Source organism: Amblyraja radiata, chromosome 8, assembly GCF_010909765.2.
Source record: "Amblyraja radiata isolate CabotCenter1 chromosome 8, sAmbRad1.1.pri, whole genome shotgun sequence".
Classification (NCBI taxonomy): Eukaryota; Metazoa; Chordata; class Chondrichthyes; order Rajiformes; family Rajidae; genus Amblyraja; species Amblyraja radiata.
In genome coordinates, this window is record NC_045963.1 from 40,871,401 (window position 1) to 40,891,490 (window position 20,090).

Consider the following 20,090-nt stretch of genomic DNA (forward strand, 5'->3'; position numbering starts at 1 on the left):
TGACGGTGGGCGGAGGTGGGCCGCGGCACCGACATGGCGGCCGTGCGCCGGGCGCTGCGGCAGCTGGGTCTCAGGCTGCGGCTTCACCTGCTCCGCGACGTCGGTCGCCAGTACCCGGTCTTCTGCTGCATCCTCTTGCTGCTCGCCTCCTGCACCCTGCTGTTCAACCGGTGAGAGGACCAGGGCCTTGGTCACCGAGATCAGTTCTCCCCACCTCCTCTCGCTTCCTTCCTCCCCCCTCCAGTCCACTCTCTCCCCCCCCCCCCCCCCCCCCCCCCCCACCTCCTCCCCTTCAGGGAGTGACAGGGGACTGTGGTGGGGTAGTGGGTGAGAATGTGCAAACGTTCTCCAAATGAGTTTGGATTGAACCTGGGCCATTGGCGTGATGAGGCTGTACAAGCTGCGCCACTTTGTCACCTGCAAAGTTACCGTGTAGATTTCAGCACTTGGTGTAATGCTGCAATATACCTGGGAGAAAACGAGGTTGCTGTTGAAGGGTTTCGGCCCGAAACGTCGCATATTTCCTTCGCTCCATAGATGCTGCTGCACCCGCTGAGTTTCCCCAGCAATTTTGTGTACCTTTGCTGTTTTTTAAGGTAGTGTTATATTAGTGCCGATAGGTTAGGGAGAGATGAAGGTTTGATTTATCCCATCAGGCAAGAGGTACAGAAGTGTGAAAACACACCTCCAGATTCAGGGACAGTTCCTTCCCAGCTGTTATCAGGCAACTGAACCATCCTACCAACAACTGGAGAGCGGTACTAATCTACCATCTACCTCATTGGAGACATTTGGACTATCTTTAATTGGACTCAACTGGACTTTATCTTGCACTGAACATTATTTCCTTTAAAAAATGGCAGAGTAGTTTAATAACGTTTTGCATCAGTCTTCACAGTGGAAGACACCAGCAACGTTCCTGAAATTCAAGAGAGGGGTTGGAAGTTAGTGGAATGGCTATTATTATGGAGAAGGTGCTTGGAAAGCTAAAGGGCTGATGTGGATAAGTCACCTGGACAGGATGGGCCGCACCCTAAGTTTCTGAAAGAGGTGGCTTTAGAGATTGTGGAGGCATTGGCAGTGCTATTTCAAGAATCACTAGAGGCAGGAGAGGTCCTAGATGATTGGAAATTTGCCAATATTACACCGCTGCACAAGGTCGGTTAGTCTGACTTTAGAGGTATGATTTTAGAGTGCATTATAAAGGATGAGGTTACAGAGTACTTAGATGTTCACGATAAAATAGGCAGGTCAGCGTGCCTTTGTGAAGAGGAGGTTTGCTTGACAAATTTGCCGGAATTAATGATTTGGATGCGGGAATTGAAGGCTTTGAGGCCAAGTTTGGGGTTGATACGAAAATAAGTGGAAGGACAGGTATATTTTTTAAATTGAGAGATAATCCAGAAATTGGAGGCGCAAAGAGAATTGGCAGTGCTGGTGCAGGATTCCCAAAAGTTAATCTGCATGTCAAATTAGTGGTAAAGAAAGCAAACTCAATTTCAAGAGGGCTTTTATACAAAAACAGGGATGTAATGCTGAGGCTCTATAAGGCGCTGGTTAGACTGCATTTGGAATATTGTGAGCAATTTTGGGCACCATACCTAAGGAAGGATGTGCTGGCTCTGGAGAGGGTCCAGAGGAGGTTTACAAGAATGATCCCAGGAATGAGTAGATTAACCTATGATGAGTGTCGGCACTGGGCCTGTACTCGCTGGAGTTTAGAAGAATGAGGGGGGACCTTATTGAAACATACAGAATAGTGAAAGGATTGGATAGAGTGGATGTGGAGAGGATGTTTCCTCTAGTGGGAGAACCTAGGAGTAGAGGTCATAGTCTCATAATTAAAGGACTTAGGAAGGAGATGAGAAATTTCTTTAGTCAGAGGGTGGTGAATCTGTGGAATTCTTTGCCACAGTAGGCTGTAGAAGCCAAGTCAGTGGATATTTTTACGGCAGAGATAGATAGATTCTTGATTAGTACAGGTGTCACAGGTTATGGGGAGAAGGCAGGAGAATGGGGTTAGGAGGGAGAGATAGATCCGCCATGCCCAAATTGTACTATCACTTCTGACTTATGATCCTGTATCTGTAAACTGTGGACGGCTCGATTGTAATCATGTATAGTCTTTCCGCTGACTGGTTAACATGCAACAAAAGCTTTTCACTGTACCTTATGATAATAAACTAAACCCAACTAAATTCAGGTGCTAGGTAACTGGATGATCACTGAGCCTCCTGTGAATTGATCACAATCACACAGCAAAACAATCGGCTAAGATGCATTTGGCTTCTCCTGCATTGGGAAGATACATTGTGAACATCAGGTGCAGTAATCTAGGTTCGAAGAAATGCAGGCGTATCACTGCTTCACCTGGATGGAGAGATTAGTAGCATTTAAGAGGCTTTTGGATTTGCTGAAAATGGAGGGATATGGATCAAGTGCAGGCAAATGAGATTAGTTTAACTGGGCATCACATCTGCCACAGGAAATTTGAGCTGAAGGGCCTGTTCCTGTGCTGTACTGTTCTATGCTCTGGCATATGTCACAAGCCGAAAGACTGAAAGGACAGAAGGTGCTGGAGTAACACCGCGTCTGGCAGCATCTCTGGAGAAAAGAATAAGTGACACTTCGGGTTGGAACCCTTCTTCAGACTGGGGAAAAAGGTTATGACTGTCTACCCTGTCTGTGCCTCTTGTGTGTTGAAAACTAAATTGCAGTTTGAGTAAAAAACAGTGATTCCTATAATAACTGTTTTCGGTCTATAGGTACTTGCATATTCTTATGATCTTCTGGTCATTCCTTGCTGGAGTTGTCACCTTCTACTGCTCACTCGGACCAGCATCACTCCTGCCCAATATTCTCTTCACTGTTGAGCGAAAGCCAAAGGTAAATACAATTTTTAACATTTTTATTTTTTGGCATGTTCCGTGATTTGAGCTTTGCTGGCAAGGTCAGCCATCTTATTGAAAAGCTCCTGTCTTGGTGTCCCGTGGCGAAGATCTTCCCGAGATACCGTGGCCGCGGAACCACGGAACCTGCCTGTGTAAATATGCAAAACGAATTTCACTGCAGTTGCACATGGGACAAATAAAGCGCCATTGACCTTCCACAATTTAAGGACTTAGCCAGAGACAGTGAGGAACTGGTGATGGATAGTGCATGGTGTGGGTTGATTCGGCGGTGCCTCAGCAAACTTGGGGTTTATGCGGGAAGACACTATCCTGAAGAATTATTGCAGTGATGTTCAGGGACTGGGACATGCACCCCATGGCTCCTCTGAACCAGTCTGAATTTGTGTGCCATTGATCCTTCAAATTACCTATAACCTCATGGGCTGGAATGTTTCAAGAAACTGTTCATTGCATGTGCCATTAGAAATCACGATCTCAATACAATCACAATAATATTTTATTAGCCAAGTATGTTTTGCAACATACGAGGAATTTCACATTTTAACATAATCATCCACCACAGTGACTCCTCTACATTCCTCACTGTGATGGAAGGCGAAAAAAAGTTCAAATCTCTTCCTTTCTTTGTTCTCCCGCGGTCGGGGGCCTCGAGCCCTCCGTTGACTGAACGATCTTGACTCCCGTAGCCTGCATGTTTGGGCCCTCCGCTTTGGGGTGATCAGCTCCTGCATCGGGGGGGGGGGGGGGGGGGGGGGGGGGGGGGATGTCAGCTTCCCCCGCGCCGGGCGATCGAATCCCCCGTCGAACCTTTGCGTCATTGGAGCTTCTTGACTCGGCCTCACGATGGTAAAGTCCACAGACCGCAGCCTCCAGCTCCTTCGATGTTAGGCCGCAGAGCGACTGGAGATGCGACCCGGAAAATAATCGCATCTCCGGCAAGGTGAGGAACTGAAGTATTCAGACTAGAGTATTTTGTAAACACCATAAAAGTGCAAAGACAACGCCAATGCACCCCAGTCTATGTGGTTCTGAGGTTATTTGGAGGTTGTAGTGTTTAATGGCCTGATGGTTGTAGGGAAGAAGTTGCTCCTGAACGTGAATATTACGGTTTTCAGGCTGCTATACGTTCTTCCTGATAACAGGAGTGAAATGAGTGTGGTGCAGGTCTCTTGACGATGTTGGTTGCCTTTTTGAGTTTTGACTATCCAAGTACATTGGATGTTATGTTTTAAGCTTCTGCTAATTGTTCTTTATTCACAACAGGTGGAACAGCAAGAACTCTTTCCTCAAGGCCATAGCTGTGCTGTCTGTGGAAAAGTCAAATGTAAACGACACAAGTAAGTTCATTGGTACCGAAAGAACGTTTAACCCCCTTAAAGGGAAATGTGAATCTGTACAGGCCAGTGAGTGCAGAGGAGAAAGCCACTATTTAAAGGCTAAAGGGTCAATTGCGTAAACTCTCTGTATTCCCTTTTTTTGCAGAAACTGCAAAGTCTAATAGTTATGTTAGGAAGATCCAAATGGATATAAATCATTGCAGTGGAAACAACTGCAGGTGCTGATTTACAACAAAAGACACAAAGTGCTGGACTAGCTCAGTGGGTCAGGCAGCAGCTCTGGAGAACATGGATAGATTATGTTTTGGGTCAGGGCCCTTCTTCAGTAGTTCTTTCAATGGCTTTTACTGGGTCCTGCCTTCTATAAAGTTCATCCAGTTGGTGTGCATGAATGAAAATTGTAAGATTGCTCTGCTCTTTTTTATACCAAACTGTCCTCTGCTAAGACTGAACACAGTGAGGCAGACAGATGGCGGCTAGGGTAACTTGGCAATAAAAGAAAATGCTTCAGTAGGTGTGGTTTTTTTCTATGCTCTCCGAATTTTGTCACCACGTGAATGAAGGGAAGATGTGCGGCACAGTGGCGCAACTGGTAAAGCCTCTGCCTCACAGCACCAGAGACCCGGGATGATTTGACCTCGGGTGCTGTCTGTACGGAGTTAGACAAAAATGCTGGACAAACTCAGCGGGTGAGGCAGCATCTATGGAGCGAAGGAATAGGTGACGTTTCGGGTCAAGACCCTTCTTCAGACTGATGTGGGGGGGCGGCGGGAAGAAGAAAGGAAGATGCGGAGACAGTAGGCTGTGGGAGAGCTGGGAATGGGAGGGGAAGGAGGGAGAAAGCAAAGACTACCTGAAATTGGAAAAGTCAATGTTCATACCGCTGGGGTGTAAACTACCCAAACGAAATATGAGGTGCTACTCCTCCAATTTGCGGTGGGACTCACTCTGGCCATGGAGGAGGCCACGGAGGATTATCTGTTATATGTGACGGCTGGTAGGGTGGAAGGTGAGGACAAGTGGGACTCTGTCCTTGTTACGAGTGGGGGGTATGGGGAGTGAGAACGGAGCTACGGGATATAGAGGAGACCCTGATGAGAGCCTCAGCTATAGTCGAAGAGGGGAACCCACGTTCCCAAAAGAATGAGGACCCAGGATCTCATCCTGGGTGCAGATGCGGCGTAGACGGAGGAATTGGGAGTAGGGGATGGAGTCCTTACAGGAAGCAGGGTGGGAAGAAGTGTAGTCAAGATAGCCATGGTTTGTAGTAGATGTCGGTCAGTAGTATGTTAACTGCGAGCGTGATAGTGAAGTCTTGAAACGGTAGGGAGATGTCGGAAAGTTCCCCTTATGACCACGTTAGTTTCCTCCTGATGCTCCGGGTTTTCTCCGGATGCTCCTGCTTCCTCCCACATTCTAAAGATGTTCAGGTTTATAGAATCATTGGCTTTAGACTTGAGAGATACAACGCGGAAGCAGGCCCTTCGGCCCACAGTCCACGTCGACCAGCGATCACCCTGTATTGTACACTAGCACTATCCTACACACAAGGGACAATTTACAATTTTACCTGCAAACTGTACGTCTTTGGTGTGTGGGAGGAAACTAGAGCACCTGGAGAAAACCCACAAGGATCGAACACAGGTTTCTGGCACTGCAAGGAAACAACTCTACCTCTGTGCCGCCCAAGCCTCGGGCTTCTGTAAATTGCCTTCAGTGTGTTGGATGCGAAGGTGGGAAACAGAAGTAGTGTGAACGGGTGATTGATGGTTAGCGTAGACTTGGTGGGCCAAAGGGCCTGTTTCCATGCTGCATCTCTAAACTAAAGTGCCCAGATCTGCAGTTTAATTATCAAGCTTAATTCATAATGCTGAAAATGATTCTTCTTGACACCAAAATTGTCTTAGATGGAGCAATAAGTAGGGGCTATTCAGTTTTACATTCCGCATTCCCTGCATACCTTCTGCATACACGAAATGTTAAAAAGAATTGTGGTTAAAATAATTTTTCCTAACATGTATTTTATCTGTTGTCAGGGCTACATTGTTGCTGGAAAACTACCAACCTTGGCTGGGTTTGACAATTAGTTCAAAGGTGGATGCATCTTTGTCCGAAGTAAGTTGTTCCATCTTTGCTTATGTTCCTTAGAAATGGTCTGGGCTTCTTCCGTAACTTTTTTCTCAGACTCGACCTCAGACTTGGAGATTAGCACGGAAACAGGCCCTTCAGCCAACTGAGTCTGCGTTTAACCAGCAATCACCCCATACACTAGCACTATCCTACACGCAAGGTACAATTTACAATTTTACAGAAGCCAATTTTCTGACAAACAGCTCTTCTGTGCCACAAATGATGCCAAATTAAATAAATCTCACCTGCCTGCACATGATCTATATCCCTCCATTCTCAGCATATCCATGTCCCTATCTGAAACAGCACTATCGTACTTGCTTCCCTGGCAATGCAATCCAGGCATCCTCAGTGTAGAAAAAACCTTGCGCAAAGAGTTGTGGACGCAGCCCAGACCATCATGCGAACAAACCTCCCTTCCGTTGACTTAATCTGCACTTTACCCTGCCTCTGGCAAGGCCACCAACATAATTAAGGACGAGTCTCACCCATCAGGCAAGAGGTACAGAAGTGTGAAAACGCACATCTCCAGATTTATGGGGAGTTTTTTTTTACAGCTGTTATCAGGCAACTGAACCAACCTGTCAACAACAATCTACCTCAATGGAGATCCTCGGATTATCTTTAATTGGACTGTACTGAACCTTATCTTGCACAAAACGTCATTCCCCTTATCCTGTATCTGTACACTGTGGATAGCTTGATTATAATCTGTCCACGGACTGGATATCACGCAACAAAAAAGCTTTTAACTGTACCTTTGTATACGTGACAATAAACTAAACTAAACTGTGCCCCTCTTATCTTAAAGCTATGCCATCTAGTCTTTGACATTTCCACTCTGTGGGGAAAAATGTTCTGACTGTCTACCTTATATCTATGCCTCTCATTTTATATACTTGTATCGGGTCTCCCCTCAACCTCAGGTGCTCCAGAGAAAACAATTCCAAGTCTGCCGAACCTCTCCTTAAGTCCTCCCTGGGCTTATAACTATCCTCAGGAGCACAGCCAGACTTTGCTCTTTTCCTGGGTTTTCTCAGCAAAAACAAGCACGCAGGGGATGTTTTCATCCAGGGCTCTTTTTATGCACATCTGATTGTAGTTGAAGGAAGGATCTGATTGTAGTTGAAGGAAGGACAACATTGATTATCCTGTGTTACCGAGCCCTGGGTGTACATCAGATGTGAAATTAATCAACGTGTAAGAAAAGGCACAGCCTCAAACTGTTTTTCCATTCCTTTTGCAGTATGAAATTGCAGTTGAATCATTTTGTAGTTTCCACTAAATATTGTTTGATAACCCCACTCATGTACTACTATCTACACGTTTGTATGTTTGTTAGCATGTAGGTAGCTTATTACGGAATATGAGGTTAGTTATATGTAGACGCAAGATGCTGTAGTAACTCTGTGGGACAGGCAGCATCTCTGGAGTGAAGGAATGGTGATGTTTCGGTTTGAGACCCTTCTTCAGACTATGGTCCTTTAGCATAAGTGTGTATAGGTAGTTTAGATACTCTTTGGCATTGTGCTTGGTTTTCTTGGTTGAGCACTTATCCTGGTGTCGTAGCACAAGTACTTTGTGTTTTTAACAGTAAATGTTGTGTATGTATAGAAACATAGAAAATAGGTGCAGGAGTAGGCCATTCGGCCCTTCGAGCCTGCACCGCCATTCAATATGATCATGGCTGATCATCCAACTCAGTATCCTGTACCTGCCTTCTCTCCATACCCCCTGATCCCTTTAGCCACAAGGGCCACATCTAACTCCCTCTTAAATATAGCCAATGAACTGGCCTCAACTACCTCTGTGGCAGAGAGTTCCAGAGATTCACCACTCTCTGTGTGAAAAATGTTTTTCTCATCTCAGTCCTAAAGGATTTCCCCTTGATCCTTAAACTGTGACCCCTTGTTCTGGACTTCCCCAACATCGAGAACAATCTTCCTGCATCTAGCCTGTCCAACCCCTTAAGAATTTTGTAAGTTTCCGTAAGATCCCCCCTCAATCTTCTAAATTCTAGCGAGTACAAGCCGAGTCTATCCAGTCTTTCTTCATAGGAAAGCCCTGACATCCAAGGAATCAGTCTGGTGAACCTTCTCTGTACTCCCTCTATGGCAAGAATGTCTTTCCTCAGATTTGGAGACCAAAACTGTACACAATACTCCAGGTGTGGTCTCACCAAGACCCTGTACAACTGCAGTAGAATCTCCCTGCTCCTATACTCAAATCCTTTTGCTAGGAATGCTAACATACCATTCGCTTTCTTCACTGCCTGCTGCACCTGCATGCCTACTTTCAATGACTGGTGTACCATGACACCCAGGTCTCGTTGCATCTCCCCTTTTCCTAATCGGCCACCATTTAGATAATAGTCTACTTTCCTGTTTTTGCCACCAAAGTGGATAACCTCACATTTATCCACATTATACTGCATCTGTCATGCATTTGCCCACTCACCCAGCCTATCCAAGTCACCTTGCAGCCTCCTAGCATCCTCCACACAGCTAACACTGCCCACCCTACTTTGTGTCATCCGCAAACTCGTATAAATGTATGCAATTAAATGTAAAGCATTGAACAGTGAATAGTAGTTCAGTTATTATTTTAATAAAGTGGGCGTCATCTGTTTTGTACTTACCAAAGAATATTTCCTTTTGCAGATCCTGGAGTTAGTGATTGAAAACTTTGTGCACCCTTGGTACAGGTGAGATATGGGCTCACTTTCAATATCTAAATGTGAAATATTGCAAGTGACGGAAATTGATATAAAAGTGGAAAATGCCAGAAATATTTGGCAAGTCAGGCTGCATCTGCATTGTATTGATTTTTATTTTACTAGATTTTTGAGAATGAAACTGTTCTGATGATTTCAGAATACCATTTTATATTCTATAAACCATATTATTTAAACTTTCATGACCCTAATACACACACACACACGCACGCACGCACACACACACACACACGCACATACATACAAATTAACACATCTGTAGTATATGTACTGTTAGACGTTAACTTTGTAGGAGCTTGATATATGCTAGGACTATTTTGGTGATGGCCAAGAATTGAAGTCTGATTGTTGCAGAAAAGGGAATGGAATAATTGGCTGAGGTACATGTAGTGGCTTGCATTTCTGCTACAGATTGTTCTAAATGCGAGGAGGGAGAAGTACATGCTATTGCCATCTGAAAGTTGAATGTGTTGTTTGAGTAAGAAAATTCAGCATGTACAATATACATACTGTGTTTTTCGGCACAGTGGTAGAGCTGCTGCCTTACAGTGCCAGAGACCCAGGTTCGATCCTGATTTCGGGTGTTGTCTGTTCCGAGTTTGTATGTTCTCCCTGTGACTGCGTGCGTTCTCTCCGAGTGCTCCAGTTTCCTCCCACACTCCAAAGACGTGCAGGTTTGTAGGTTAATTGGCTTTGGTAAGTTGTAAGTTGTAAAATTGTCCCTGGTATGTGTAGGTCCGCGATTGCTGATCAGCACAGACTCGATAGGCCAAAGAGCCTGTTTCTGCACTGTATCTCTGAAGTCTAAAGGCTGTCCCCTCCCTCATTACCCCTTTTGTGCACTTGGTCTCTTGTGAACATCAACTCACTGCACCGACCAACAATCACCCTATACGCTAGTTCTATCCTACACACTTGGTATAATTTACAGAAGTCAATTAACTTACAAGTCAGTACGTCTTTGGAGTGTGGGAGGAAACTGAAACACCAGGAGGAAACCCACTCGGTCACAGGAGGAATGTGCACACACTGTACAGATAGTTAGGATTGAACCCAGGTCTCTGGCGCTGTGAGGCAGCGACTCTACCGCTGCACCACTGTATGGCCGTGCAGATCGTCTCCTCTAAATGAGCAGAATTGTATCCAGATCACCGGCCTTCCATGCATCCAACAAGCATTCGCTCTTCTGATCAATGTTTAATTTAAACCTTCCATTGCATTTGAATATTTGTGTTGAGTGCATGCTTTATTGATTTTTCCAGGGACATAACTGATGACGAAGCCTTCGTTGATGAACTCAGAGCGACTTTACACTTTTTTGCAGCTGTTTTAGTCCGGAGAGCTCAGAAGGTAAGAAGGAAAAAGTCATAGCCTCACACAGAAACATGCCCAACTTATCCATGCTGACCAAGATGCTTACCTGTCACACCTACCTGTGCTTGGCCCTCGGGCGTCTCTGGCAATAAATTCCACAGATTCATCACCCTTTGACTAACAAAATTCCTTCATCTTCTTTCTAAAGGTACTTCCTTTTATTCTGAGGCTGTGACCTCTGGTTCTGGACTCTCCCACGTGGAAACATCCTCTCCACATTCTATCCAGGCCTTTCACTGTTTGCTACCTCCTGTTTTTCACTGTACGCCGCCCTCAATGGCAGTTTGTATTTTCATGTTTGCGCTGATCACGTCCAGTCTGCCATCATCCCTATCTCCGTTACTGCTGCCCATTTGTTAGGCCCCTTCCCTGACCCGCAGAACTCGACGAGCATGCATTTCATTCCTGTGTACGCCAGGAACACCAATGGCACTTTCTGTGATAGTTGTCGCAAACTCGCTGTTCGACACACAAAGTGCAAGAGGAACTCTGTGGGTCAGGCAGCATCTGTGGAAGGAATTGGACAGGCAATGTTTCGCGCCGGGACCTTTCTTCATACTGATGTGTCTGAATCTTTAGTAAGAAGCAAACTGCCAGAGGAGTTCAGCAGGGCAGGCAGCATCTACTGAAGGAATGGACAGACAAGGCAAGGTGAGTTGCTGCCTCAAACCGCCAGGGTTGCGATTTTGATCCTGACTACGGGTGCTGTCTGTACGGAATTTGTACGTTCTCCCCATGCCCTGCGTGGGTTTTATCCGGGATATCCAGTTTACTCCCACGCCCAAGGCCTACAGGTTGGCTAATTAGTGATCGGGAATCGCTGTTGGGCGTGGAGTTGGTGGGCCAAAGGGCCCATTTCCATGCAGTATCTCTATACTAAACTAAATATTATTAAGCTTTTAACATGCACGGTCCAGTTTGGATGTTCCTGCAGCAACCAGCTGGGCTTTTACAGCTGCCTGTCATCTGACAACATCATTCAGTTTGTAAAATGATTAATGATTGGGTGAACCTAACTGGTTCCATCAGTCTGAAGAAGATATAACGGGTTGATGCACAGACACTTTTTCTGGAGGAACTCAACGCGTCAGGCGGCATTTCAGATACATCAGTCGGAAGAAGTGTCCCAAACCAAATGTAGGTTAGTTAGTTTACAGCTCGGAAATAGGCCCTTCGACCCACCGAGTCCGCACCGACCAGTGATTCCCGCACACCAACGCTATCCTACACACACTAGGTACAATTTACAATTATACCAAGCCAATTAACCTACAAACCTGTATGTCTTTGGAGCGTGGGAGGAAATCCCGGAGAAAACCCACGCAGGTCACGGGGAAACATGTGCAGACTCCGTATAGACAGGTACTCGTAGGTAGACACAAAATGCTGGAGTAACTCAACGGGACAGGCAGCATCTCTGGAGATAAGGAATGGTTGACGTTACGGGTCGAGACCCTTCTTCAGACTGATGTCAGGGGAGTGGGTGGTACAGAGATAGAATGCAGTCGAAGACAGTAAGACTGGTGGGAGAACTGCGAAGGGGGAGGGGATGGAGAGAGTGGGAAAGCAAGTTAAATAAGTCAATGTTCATACCGCTGGGGTGTAAGCTACCCAAGCAAAATATGTGATGCTGTTCCTCCAATGTGCGCTGGGCCTCACTCTGACAATGGGGAGGCCCACGGCAGGAAGGTCAGATTGGGAATGGGAGGGGGAGTTGAAGTGCTGGGCAACCGGGAGATCAGGTAGGTTAAGGCGGATTGAGCGGAGGTGTTCAGCGAAACTCAGCACCTTCCTGTCCTGGGCCTCCTCCATTGTCAGAGTGAGGCCCAGCACAAATTGGAGGAACAGTACCTCATATTTCGCTTAGGTAGCGAACACCCCAACATTGACTTCTCTAACTTCAAGTAGCCCTTGCTTTCCCTCTATCTCCATCCCCTTCCCAGTTCTGCCACCAGTCTTACTGTATCCGTCTACATTTTATCTCTGTACTGCCAATTCCCCTGACATCAGTTTGAAGGGTCTTGACCAGAAAAGTCACCCATTCCTACTCTCCAGAGATGCAGCCTGGAGATGCAGCCTGTCCTGCTGAGTTATTCCAGCATTTTGTGTTTACTTTTGATTTAAACCAACATCTGCAGTTCTTTCCTAGACAAGTACCCGTCGTCAGGATTGAACCCTGGTCTCTGGAACTGAAACGCAGCAACTCTACCGCTGGGCCGCTCATGGTGCATTAATTAAGATTAATATTTGCTAAATCCAAGTTGCTTCAACATCAGTTATCTTTCTATTTTTGTTAGATTGATGTTCCAGTCATGGTAAACCGGAAATTGTTAAATGCAGCAGTGAAGCATATAGAGGTCATATCAAAAGCGAGGCAAAAAGGTATGGGGGAAAAAAGTGTGTGTGAATGGGGGGGAAAAAAGAAATGCAGATTGATAAGTGCATGCAATAATTTAGATTAGTTTATTATTGTCACTTGTACAGTGAAAAGCTTTTGTCTGCATGCTATCCAATCAACAAAGATTATACCTCGTGGGTATTACCCTCCCCACCGTTGAAGCGATCTACAAGAGTCGCTGCCTCAAATAGGCAGCCCGCATCGTCAGACCCACGCCACTCTGGCCACACTCTTATTACACTCCTGCCATTGGGAAAGTGGTATAGGAGCCTGAAAACTACATGGGGGGGGGGACATTATTTCTGTGTTTAAAATACATGGAGAAACATTATGCATTGGAATAGAAACATGGTTTATGCCAAGCTGATTATTAGCTATTACTTTTCATGGTGAAATTAGTTGGTTTTTAATTGTAAAAGAATAACTGAAAGGTCTTCACAGACACACTAGACCGAAAATGCTGGAATCTTTAATAAGAAGCAAACTGCCGGAGAAGTTCAGCAGGTCAGGTGCCATCTATCGAGGGAATGGACAGATGACGTTTTGGTTCGGGACCCTTCTTCAGACTGACGTGTCTGAAATGTTTTTCTGTCCATCAACCTCTGCAGATTCCGCCTGACATCCTGAGTTCCTCCAGAGCGGTCTTTGTATCAAACCGTTACATATGTGCTCCTTTGCACATTGTGATGGTATTCTTGAGGTGGGCTGTAATCTTAGTGCAAAGTTGGAGACAATACTGTTTAGCCATTTTACATACATTTTAGGTATTTCAGTTTATTACTTGTGAGCATGCCTGTCAATGGGGGTGAAAGATAGCAGCATCGAAAGGTGGAGTGTTGTTTATCACGGGCAGCCGATGCTAGTGTCGAAACTCTGAAAGGTTTTAAGTAGTTCGTGCTTGCACTGGTATAACCAAAGCAGTTTGGAGATAATAAAAAGGAATTACAGATGCTGGTTTATACCAAAGATAATAATTTGGAGTTTAGTTGGAATTCATAGCAATGACTCAGCAGAGCGGAATCATACAAGACAAAAGCATAGCCAGCTTTAACCAACACATCATCCTTTTGTTGCACGGCAGCAAATTAGGTCCGGAAAATATTTATATATATATATATATTGCTTTGAAAGGTGTAAACATAATAGCAGCATTAAGTCAACAGTGTAGTCACTATTGCAGTTGCAGGAAATGGGCACACAAGCTCCCACATACATCATGATGACAGAACAGTTTTTTTATTTATCCATTGTTTTAAAGTTGTGGTCACTGCAGCCAAGGCTAAAATTCCTCTTCTCCCCTCGCCCATTAGGCAAGAGGCACGAAGTGTGAAAACACACACCTCTTGATTCAGGGACAGTTTCGTCCCAACTATTATCAGGAAACGGAACCATCCTATTAACAACTAGAGAGCGTTCCTGAGCAGCCATCTACCTCATTGGAGACCCTCAGACTATCTTTTGTCGGACTTTACCAGACTTTATCTTGCACTAAATGTTATTCCATTTATCTTGTGTCTGTACACTGTGGACGGCTTAATTGTAACCATGTATAGCATTTCCCCTGACTGGATGGCACGCAGCAAAAAACATTTCACTGTATTTCGGTACATGTGACAATAAACTAAACTAATAAACAAAACCTTTTAAGAGACTTTGAAAGATGCTGTTTATAATATTTATATTATATATATATATATGTGTGTGTGTGCATTTATAATTGTTTTAGTCTCCAGCTGGGAACATCCCTCGTGTGTGTAGAATAGTCTTAGTGTGCGGGGATCGCTTTGTCGGCGTGGACTCGGTGGTCCGAAGGGCCTGTGTCCGCGCTGTATCTCTAAACTAAATTAAAGTGTAGTATTCCTGGATTGTTTTATCTGGTCCAGCTTTAGCATTGGAATAATCTGGACGTGTATTTGAGTGACCGACGTAAGCTGTTTCTTTTCTCTCCAGTAAAGCACAGTGAATATTTACAGCAGGCTGCATTGGAAGAGTATGGGCCGGATCTACACCTGGCTGTGAAAAGCCGCAGAGATGAGCTGCAGTATCTCAGGAAGTTAACCGAGCTGCTCTTCCCATATATATCACCCCCAAAGGCCACAGAGTGCAGGTAATGCATAATTTTCTATTGCATGCATTACAAAAGATAGCATGACCTTGACAGGTAGCCTTTTCTTGTTCAAATACACTGTCAACAGTTTACCTTTAGAAAGGAGATGAGGAATTTCTTTCATCAGAGGGTGAATCTGTGGAATTCATTACCACAGATGGCTGTGGAGGCCAAGTCAAGGGATATTACGGTGGAGATTGACAGATTCTTAGTGTTGGAGGTTATGGGGAGATGACAGAAGAATGCGTTTGAGGGAAAGATAGATCAGGCATGATTGAATGGTGGAGTAGACTTGATGGGCCAAATGGCCTAATTCTGCTCCTAGAACTTATGAAAAGACTATGAAGCTGGTATTTGTTTTACTTGTGATGATTATGCGATGATTTTTGCAGCATGTCAGTTTTCTCTTTAAATTATGATTAAACATTTATATTGCTGTGATAAGCTTTTCCTTTTGGTCATTCCCCAGTGTAATAAATTGTTCCGAAAGATGGATAGATATGATAACCAGTCAGAGCCTTTTTCCCAGGATGAAAAAATCGAATGTTTTATGCATTCGTATGATTTAGGTTTCATATGGTTTAGGTTTATGTTTAATGGAGATGTGTCGGGCAAGTTTTTTTACACAAAGGGTGGTGGGTGCCTGGAAGGCGCATGGTAGTGGAGGCAGATATTTAGGAGACTTTTGGATAAATACCAGTTTAATGCTGACCAAGCGGCCATACCAGATTACGTTTGCCAACATCATTTCCTTTTTTAATATTCTCTTGTGATCTGTGCTATTGCGGTAAATGCAATGTAATGATCTGTGATAATGTATTTGTAACTCTGATAGCTTTATGGTCCCTGAGTCTTACCCCTCATGATGGATGTAGTGGCTATGGAAATGAGGTTACCAGAATGATGCTTGGATTAGTGCGTATCAGCTGCAGGGAGACGTTGGACACTTAGATTGCTTTCTCTGGAATACCGGTAGTTGAGGGAGACCCGATAGAAGTATATAAAATTATGAAAGACATGGACTGTTACTGGGACACTTACATAGAAACATAGAAAATCGGTGCAGGAGTAGGCCATTTGGCCCTTCGAGCCAATATGATCATGGCTGATCGTCCAGAATCAGTACACTATTCCTGCTTTCTTCCCATATCCCTTGATTCCGTTAGCCCTAAGAGCTATATCTAACTCTCTTGAATACATCCAGTGAATTGGCCTCCACTGCATTCTGTGGCAGAGAATTCCACAGATTTACAACTCTCTGGCTGAAAAAGTTTTTCCTCATCTCAGTCATAAATGGCCTACCCCTTATTCTTAAACTGTGACCCCTGGTTCTGGACTCCCCCAGCATGGGGAACATTTTTCCTGCATCTAGCCGGTCCAATCAATCCCTTAAGAATTTTATATGTTTCTATAAGATCATCCTACTAAATTCCAGTGAATATAAGCCCAGTTGATCCATTCTTTCATCATATGTCACATATGAATGAAACACTTGAATTTATGTGACATCCTTATTGCTGAAAAACGCCCTAGGGTGGTTCCCAAAGACATTATCTTACATCAGATATGGAGCTGATGAAGTTGCATTTATAAAAATTCTGTCGTCAATATTTAGTACATCACCAAACTAGCTATACATTTGAAATGGAATTACACACTTACTATATTGACCAGCCTTGCTATCCAGAGCTTTCAATCTTCAGTTGATACACAAACAAACTTGTTTACTTGCATTTCCCAAATTTCCTTAACTAAGTGCACATGTGAAATAAAATATACTCAGCAAAACACACTCAGTTCTACATTTCCAGTCAACATCTGATTCACTGACTCAATTGCTAAGCTACTACAAATTAAATCTCAGTGGGCCGAAGAGCCTGTTTCCGCGCTGTATCTCTAAGGTAAACTAATTTTTATTTGTCTGTGCGTAATGCATTTATTGGCCCGTTAAGCTGCTGCAAGTAAGATTTTCATTGTGCTGGTACCTATGACAATTAAACACACTTAACATAATTCCACCACATTTTTAAATCCGGGGGAAAAAATTTCAGCCTTGCTAACATTCTCCGCATTAAATTCCTGTGGTGCGTTTCCCTCCGGTTCATGAACCTGCAAATATAGCAAGTTTCCCAGCATACTTTCCTGAGGAACAGGTGACCATCATCGCTGATTTTAAGGTGAGATAGCAGCATGTGCAGATTTAACCAGACATGGGAATCGCTATCTCAGAAACTGGATGCAATTATGAAGCAAATTACATCTTTACACTGATATTAGCAACACACTCATACTGTGCTCTTTTGAACTCGCGAGTGAAGTTACTGATTGGACTCATTAAATGTTCTACCACACTTTATCATGAAACTCTGTCAGCTTGGACTCCAGGACGTAGAATTCAAAATATCTCCGGTAAACAGAGCGACGTTCACTTTCACGTCCCTTTGAAAAGAAAAGAAAACTTAGACCATCTCTGACATCTCCCTATTCTTGATCTCACCATCTCCACCACAGGAGGCAGACTATCAACTGACATCTATTATAAACCAACTGACTCCCACAACTATCTAGACTACACGTCTTCGCACCCTGCTGCCTGTAAAGACTATCCCATACTACAAATTCCTCCCGTCTACGCTGCATCTGCACCCAAGATGAGGTTTTCCATACTGGGATATCGGAGATGTCCTCATTCTTTAGGGGACGGGGGTTCCCCTCTTCCATCATAGATGAAGCCTACACTAGGGTCTCCTTGATATCCCGCAGCTCCCAGGAAGGAAATTGATTTGCCAACACAAGATACATGAAACATGAAATTAAAGTGACGAGTGGAAAGGATTGGGAATGTGCAAAGATTTGGGGAGGGGCGTCAGTCTGGGAAGAAGGATCACCCGTGCCATCCTGTACTGCATCTTGTTGGAACCAATCTGTTGCTGAATGTACTCCTCAAACTGCGGAGCATCCAATCCTCTAAGACTACCTCCCATGAATCCAACTCTGCCCCCAGGACGGAGCCAACCACCAATTTCTCAAAACGTACAGCCTGCTCTGTCCCTTCTTGTACAGGGCCTCGGTGTTCCTGGACCAATGCAGTTTACTGTCCAGGTGCACTCCAAAACAGCACATCCACACCATTGATGGAGACTGGGGACAGGGGTGTTCCTCCCCTACTAAAGTCCACCACTAATTCTTTAGTCTTGTCGGTGTTGAGCTACAGAACTGTCCGAGACACAGTTCTGTAGCCTGACATATTGTGGTCGTCCAGTCAGGTGATCCAGATCCACCTGCATCTTCATCAGTCTGAAGAAGGGTCTCGACCCGAAACGTCAGCCATTCCTTTTCTCCAGAGCTGCGGTTTGTCCCGCTGAGTTACTGCAGCATTTCGTGTCTATAGACTGTTTTTCTCCCAGGATGGAAAAATCAAATATTATATGGCTTAGCTTTATGGTGTGCGGGGCAATGTTTAAAGGAAATATGTGGGGCAATTTTTTACACAGAGGGTGGCGGGTACCTGGGACGTACTATCGTTATGGTGGAGGCAGATACGCTAGCGGCATTTAAGAGACTTTTGGATAGACATATGGATATGGAGGGATACTGGTTATGTGCAGTCAGATGGGAGTTGGTTTTGGCATCATGTTCGGCACAGACATTGTGGACCGAAATGCCTGTTCTTGTCCTGTACTGTTCTATGTAATTCTCTGGAATATTTTCCTAAATCTCCTCCCCCCCCCCCCCCCCCCCCCCAAATCCCCTTTGACCTCACCACCACCTTTAAGAATCTCATTTTGCTCACATCCTGTATTTGCTAATGATTAGTAAAGATGCAGTATAAATTGCTGGAAGAAGGATTCTTGAATGGCTTGCCTTGGATCACGGTGCTGGTTGCGGGTACTGCAATAATCAGTTTTATCATGCGCTTCATTGTTATAATTACACCTTTGGGCTTGCTCTGGCGAGAATGTGATGATGAGTACTGGTAACAACCTAACATTTTAAAATAAATCATCTATTCTCTTTTCATTTAATCCCCTTTGCTGGAATATTGGACCATGTTGCTATTAACAAAAAATTCAACTAATGAGCTAATAGCTGAATACTTTTTAAGTTCTCGTATATATTGGGTAAATAAATAGCATATTATGCATGTACTTTGGCAGTAATTTTTCAGATCTAGATGCCACATAGTCTAAGTGAATCTACACAGAATGTTCTACAAGTGCATTGCCATCTCTTTTGTGTTATCTAGATCATTAACTCTGTTGATTCAAGAAATTATGGCTGGTTCTGTGTTCCTTCCCTCCCTTGACTTCTTGGCTGATCCAGTAAGTACCATATTTGCCTTAAAATTGTTTACTCTCATTTTTAAATGGCGCATGCAAGTTATTTAAACAGTTGAATGGATATCAGGTTGAGTTTTATCAAATAAGTTGGAGCAAATCTTGCAGGCGTGCTTTACCCCAGTTTCTCAGATTCATTACCCGTACATAAGTTTAGTTTAGGGATACAGCAGGCCATTTGGCCCACTGAGTCCACGCAGACCAGCGATCCCCGTACACTAGCACCCCTACCCACACTTGGGACATTTTACAATTTTTTCCAAGCCAATTTAGCCGTCAAACCTGTGCGAGGAAACTAGAGCACCTGGAAAAAACCCATGCAGGTCACAGGGAGAACGTACAAACTCCGTACAGACAGCACCCATGGTCAGGATTGAACCTAGGTCTCTGGCATTGTAAGGCACCAATCTATCGCTGCGCCACCGTGCCACTCTCAACATGTGAATTAGTTCTCTTTCTGACTGAAGCATCGTGAACCCCAGCGGTGTGGTCTGGTGGGCAACGGGATCTGTGGAGGCACAGTGAGCAAACCCCATTCCAAAACTGTCCCTGTAACCTCATTGGCCTCGCATCAGCCTCAGAGAAAGGTTAACTTATGATGAGCGTTTGGCGGCACTGGGCCTGTACTCATTGGAGGTTAGAATGATGTGAGGAGGGACACACGACTCATCGATAGATGCTGAATAGTGAAAGGCCTGATAGAGTGGATGCAGAGAGGCTGTTTCCACTAGTGTGAGTATCTAGGGGCTGAGGACATAGCC

The 20,090-nt window shown here is 44.6% G+C and overlaps 1 protein-coding gene across 4 annotated transcripts in view; it reads left to right on the forward strand.

The window, feature by feature from the left end:
* snx14 (sorting nexin 14) overlaps positions 1 to 20,090 on the forward strand; it is a 73,143-nt gene continuing 53,053 nt past the window's right edge. For 2 of the 4 annotated variants that reach the window (XR_004412876.1, XM_033025659.1), the window contains exons 1-9: positions 1 to 170; positions 2,766 to 2,886; positions 4,176 to 4,249; positions 6,286 to 6,364; positions 9,040 to 9,083; positions 10,376 to 10,463; positions 12,785 to 12,869; positions 14,836 to 14,992; positions 19,239 to 19,314. Coding sequence is in view for 3 of the 4 variants with exons in the window: in XM_033025659.1 (XP_032881550.1) it covers positions 34 to 170; positions 2,766 to 2,886; positions 4,176 to 4,249; positions 6,286 to 6,364; positions 9,040 to 9,083; positions 10,376 to 10,463; positions 12,785 to 12,869; positions 14,836 to 14,992; positions 19,239 to 19,314 (861 nt within the window). In the remaining variant the exon portion in view is untranslated. The remainder of the gene's footprint in view (positions 171 to 2,765; positions 2,887 to 4,175; positions 4,250 to 6,285; positions 6,365 to 9,039; positions 9,084 to 10,375; positions 10,464 to 12,784; positions 12,870 to 14,835; positions 14,993 to 19,238; positions 19,315 to 20,090) is intronic. The other 2 variants (XM_033025657.1, XM_033025658.1) reach the window with 2 other exon arrangements.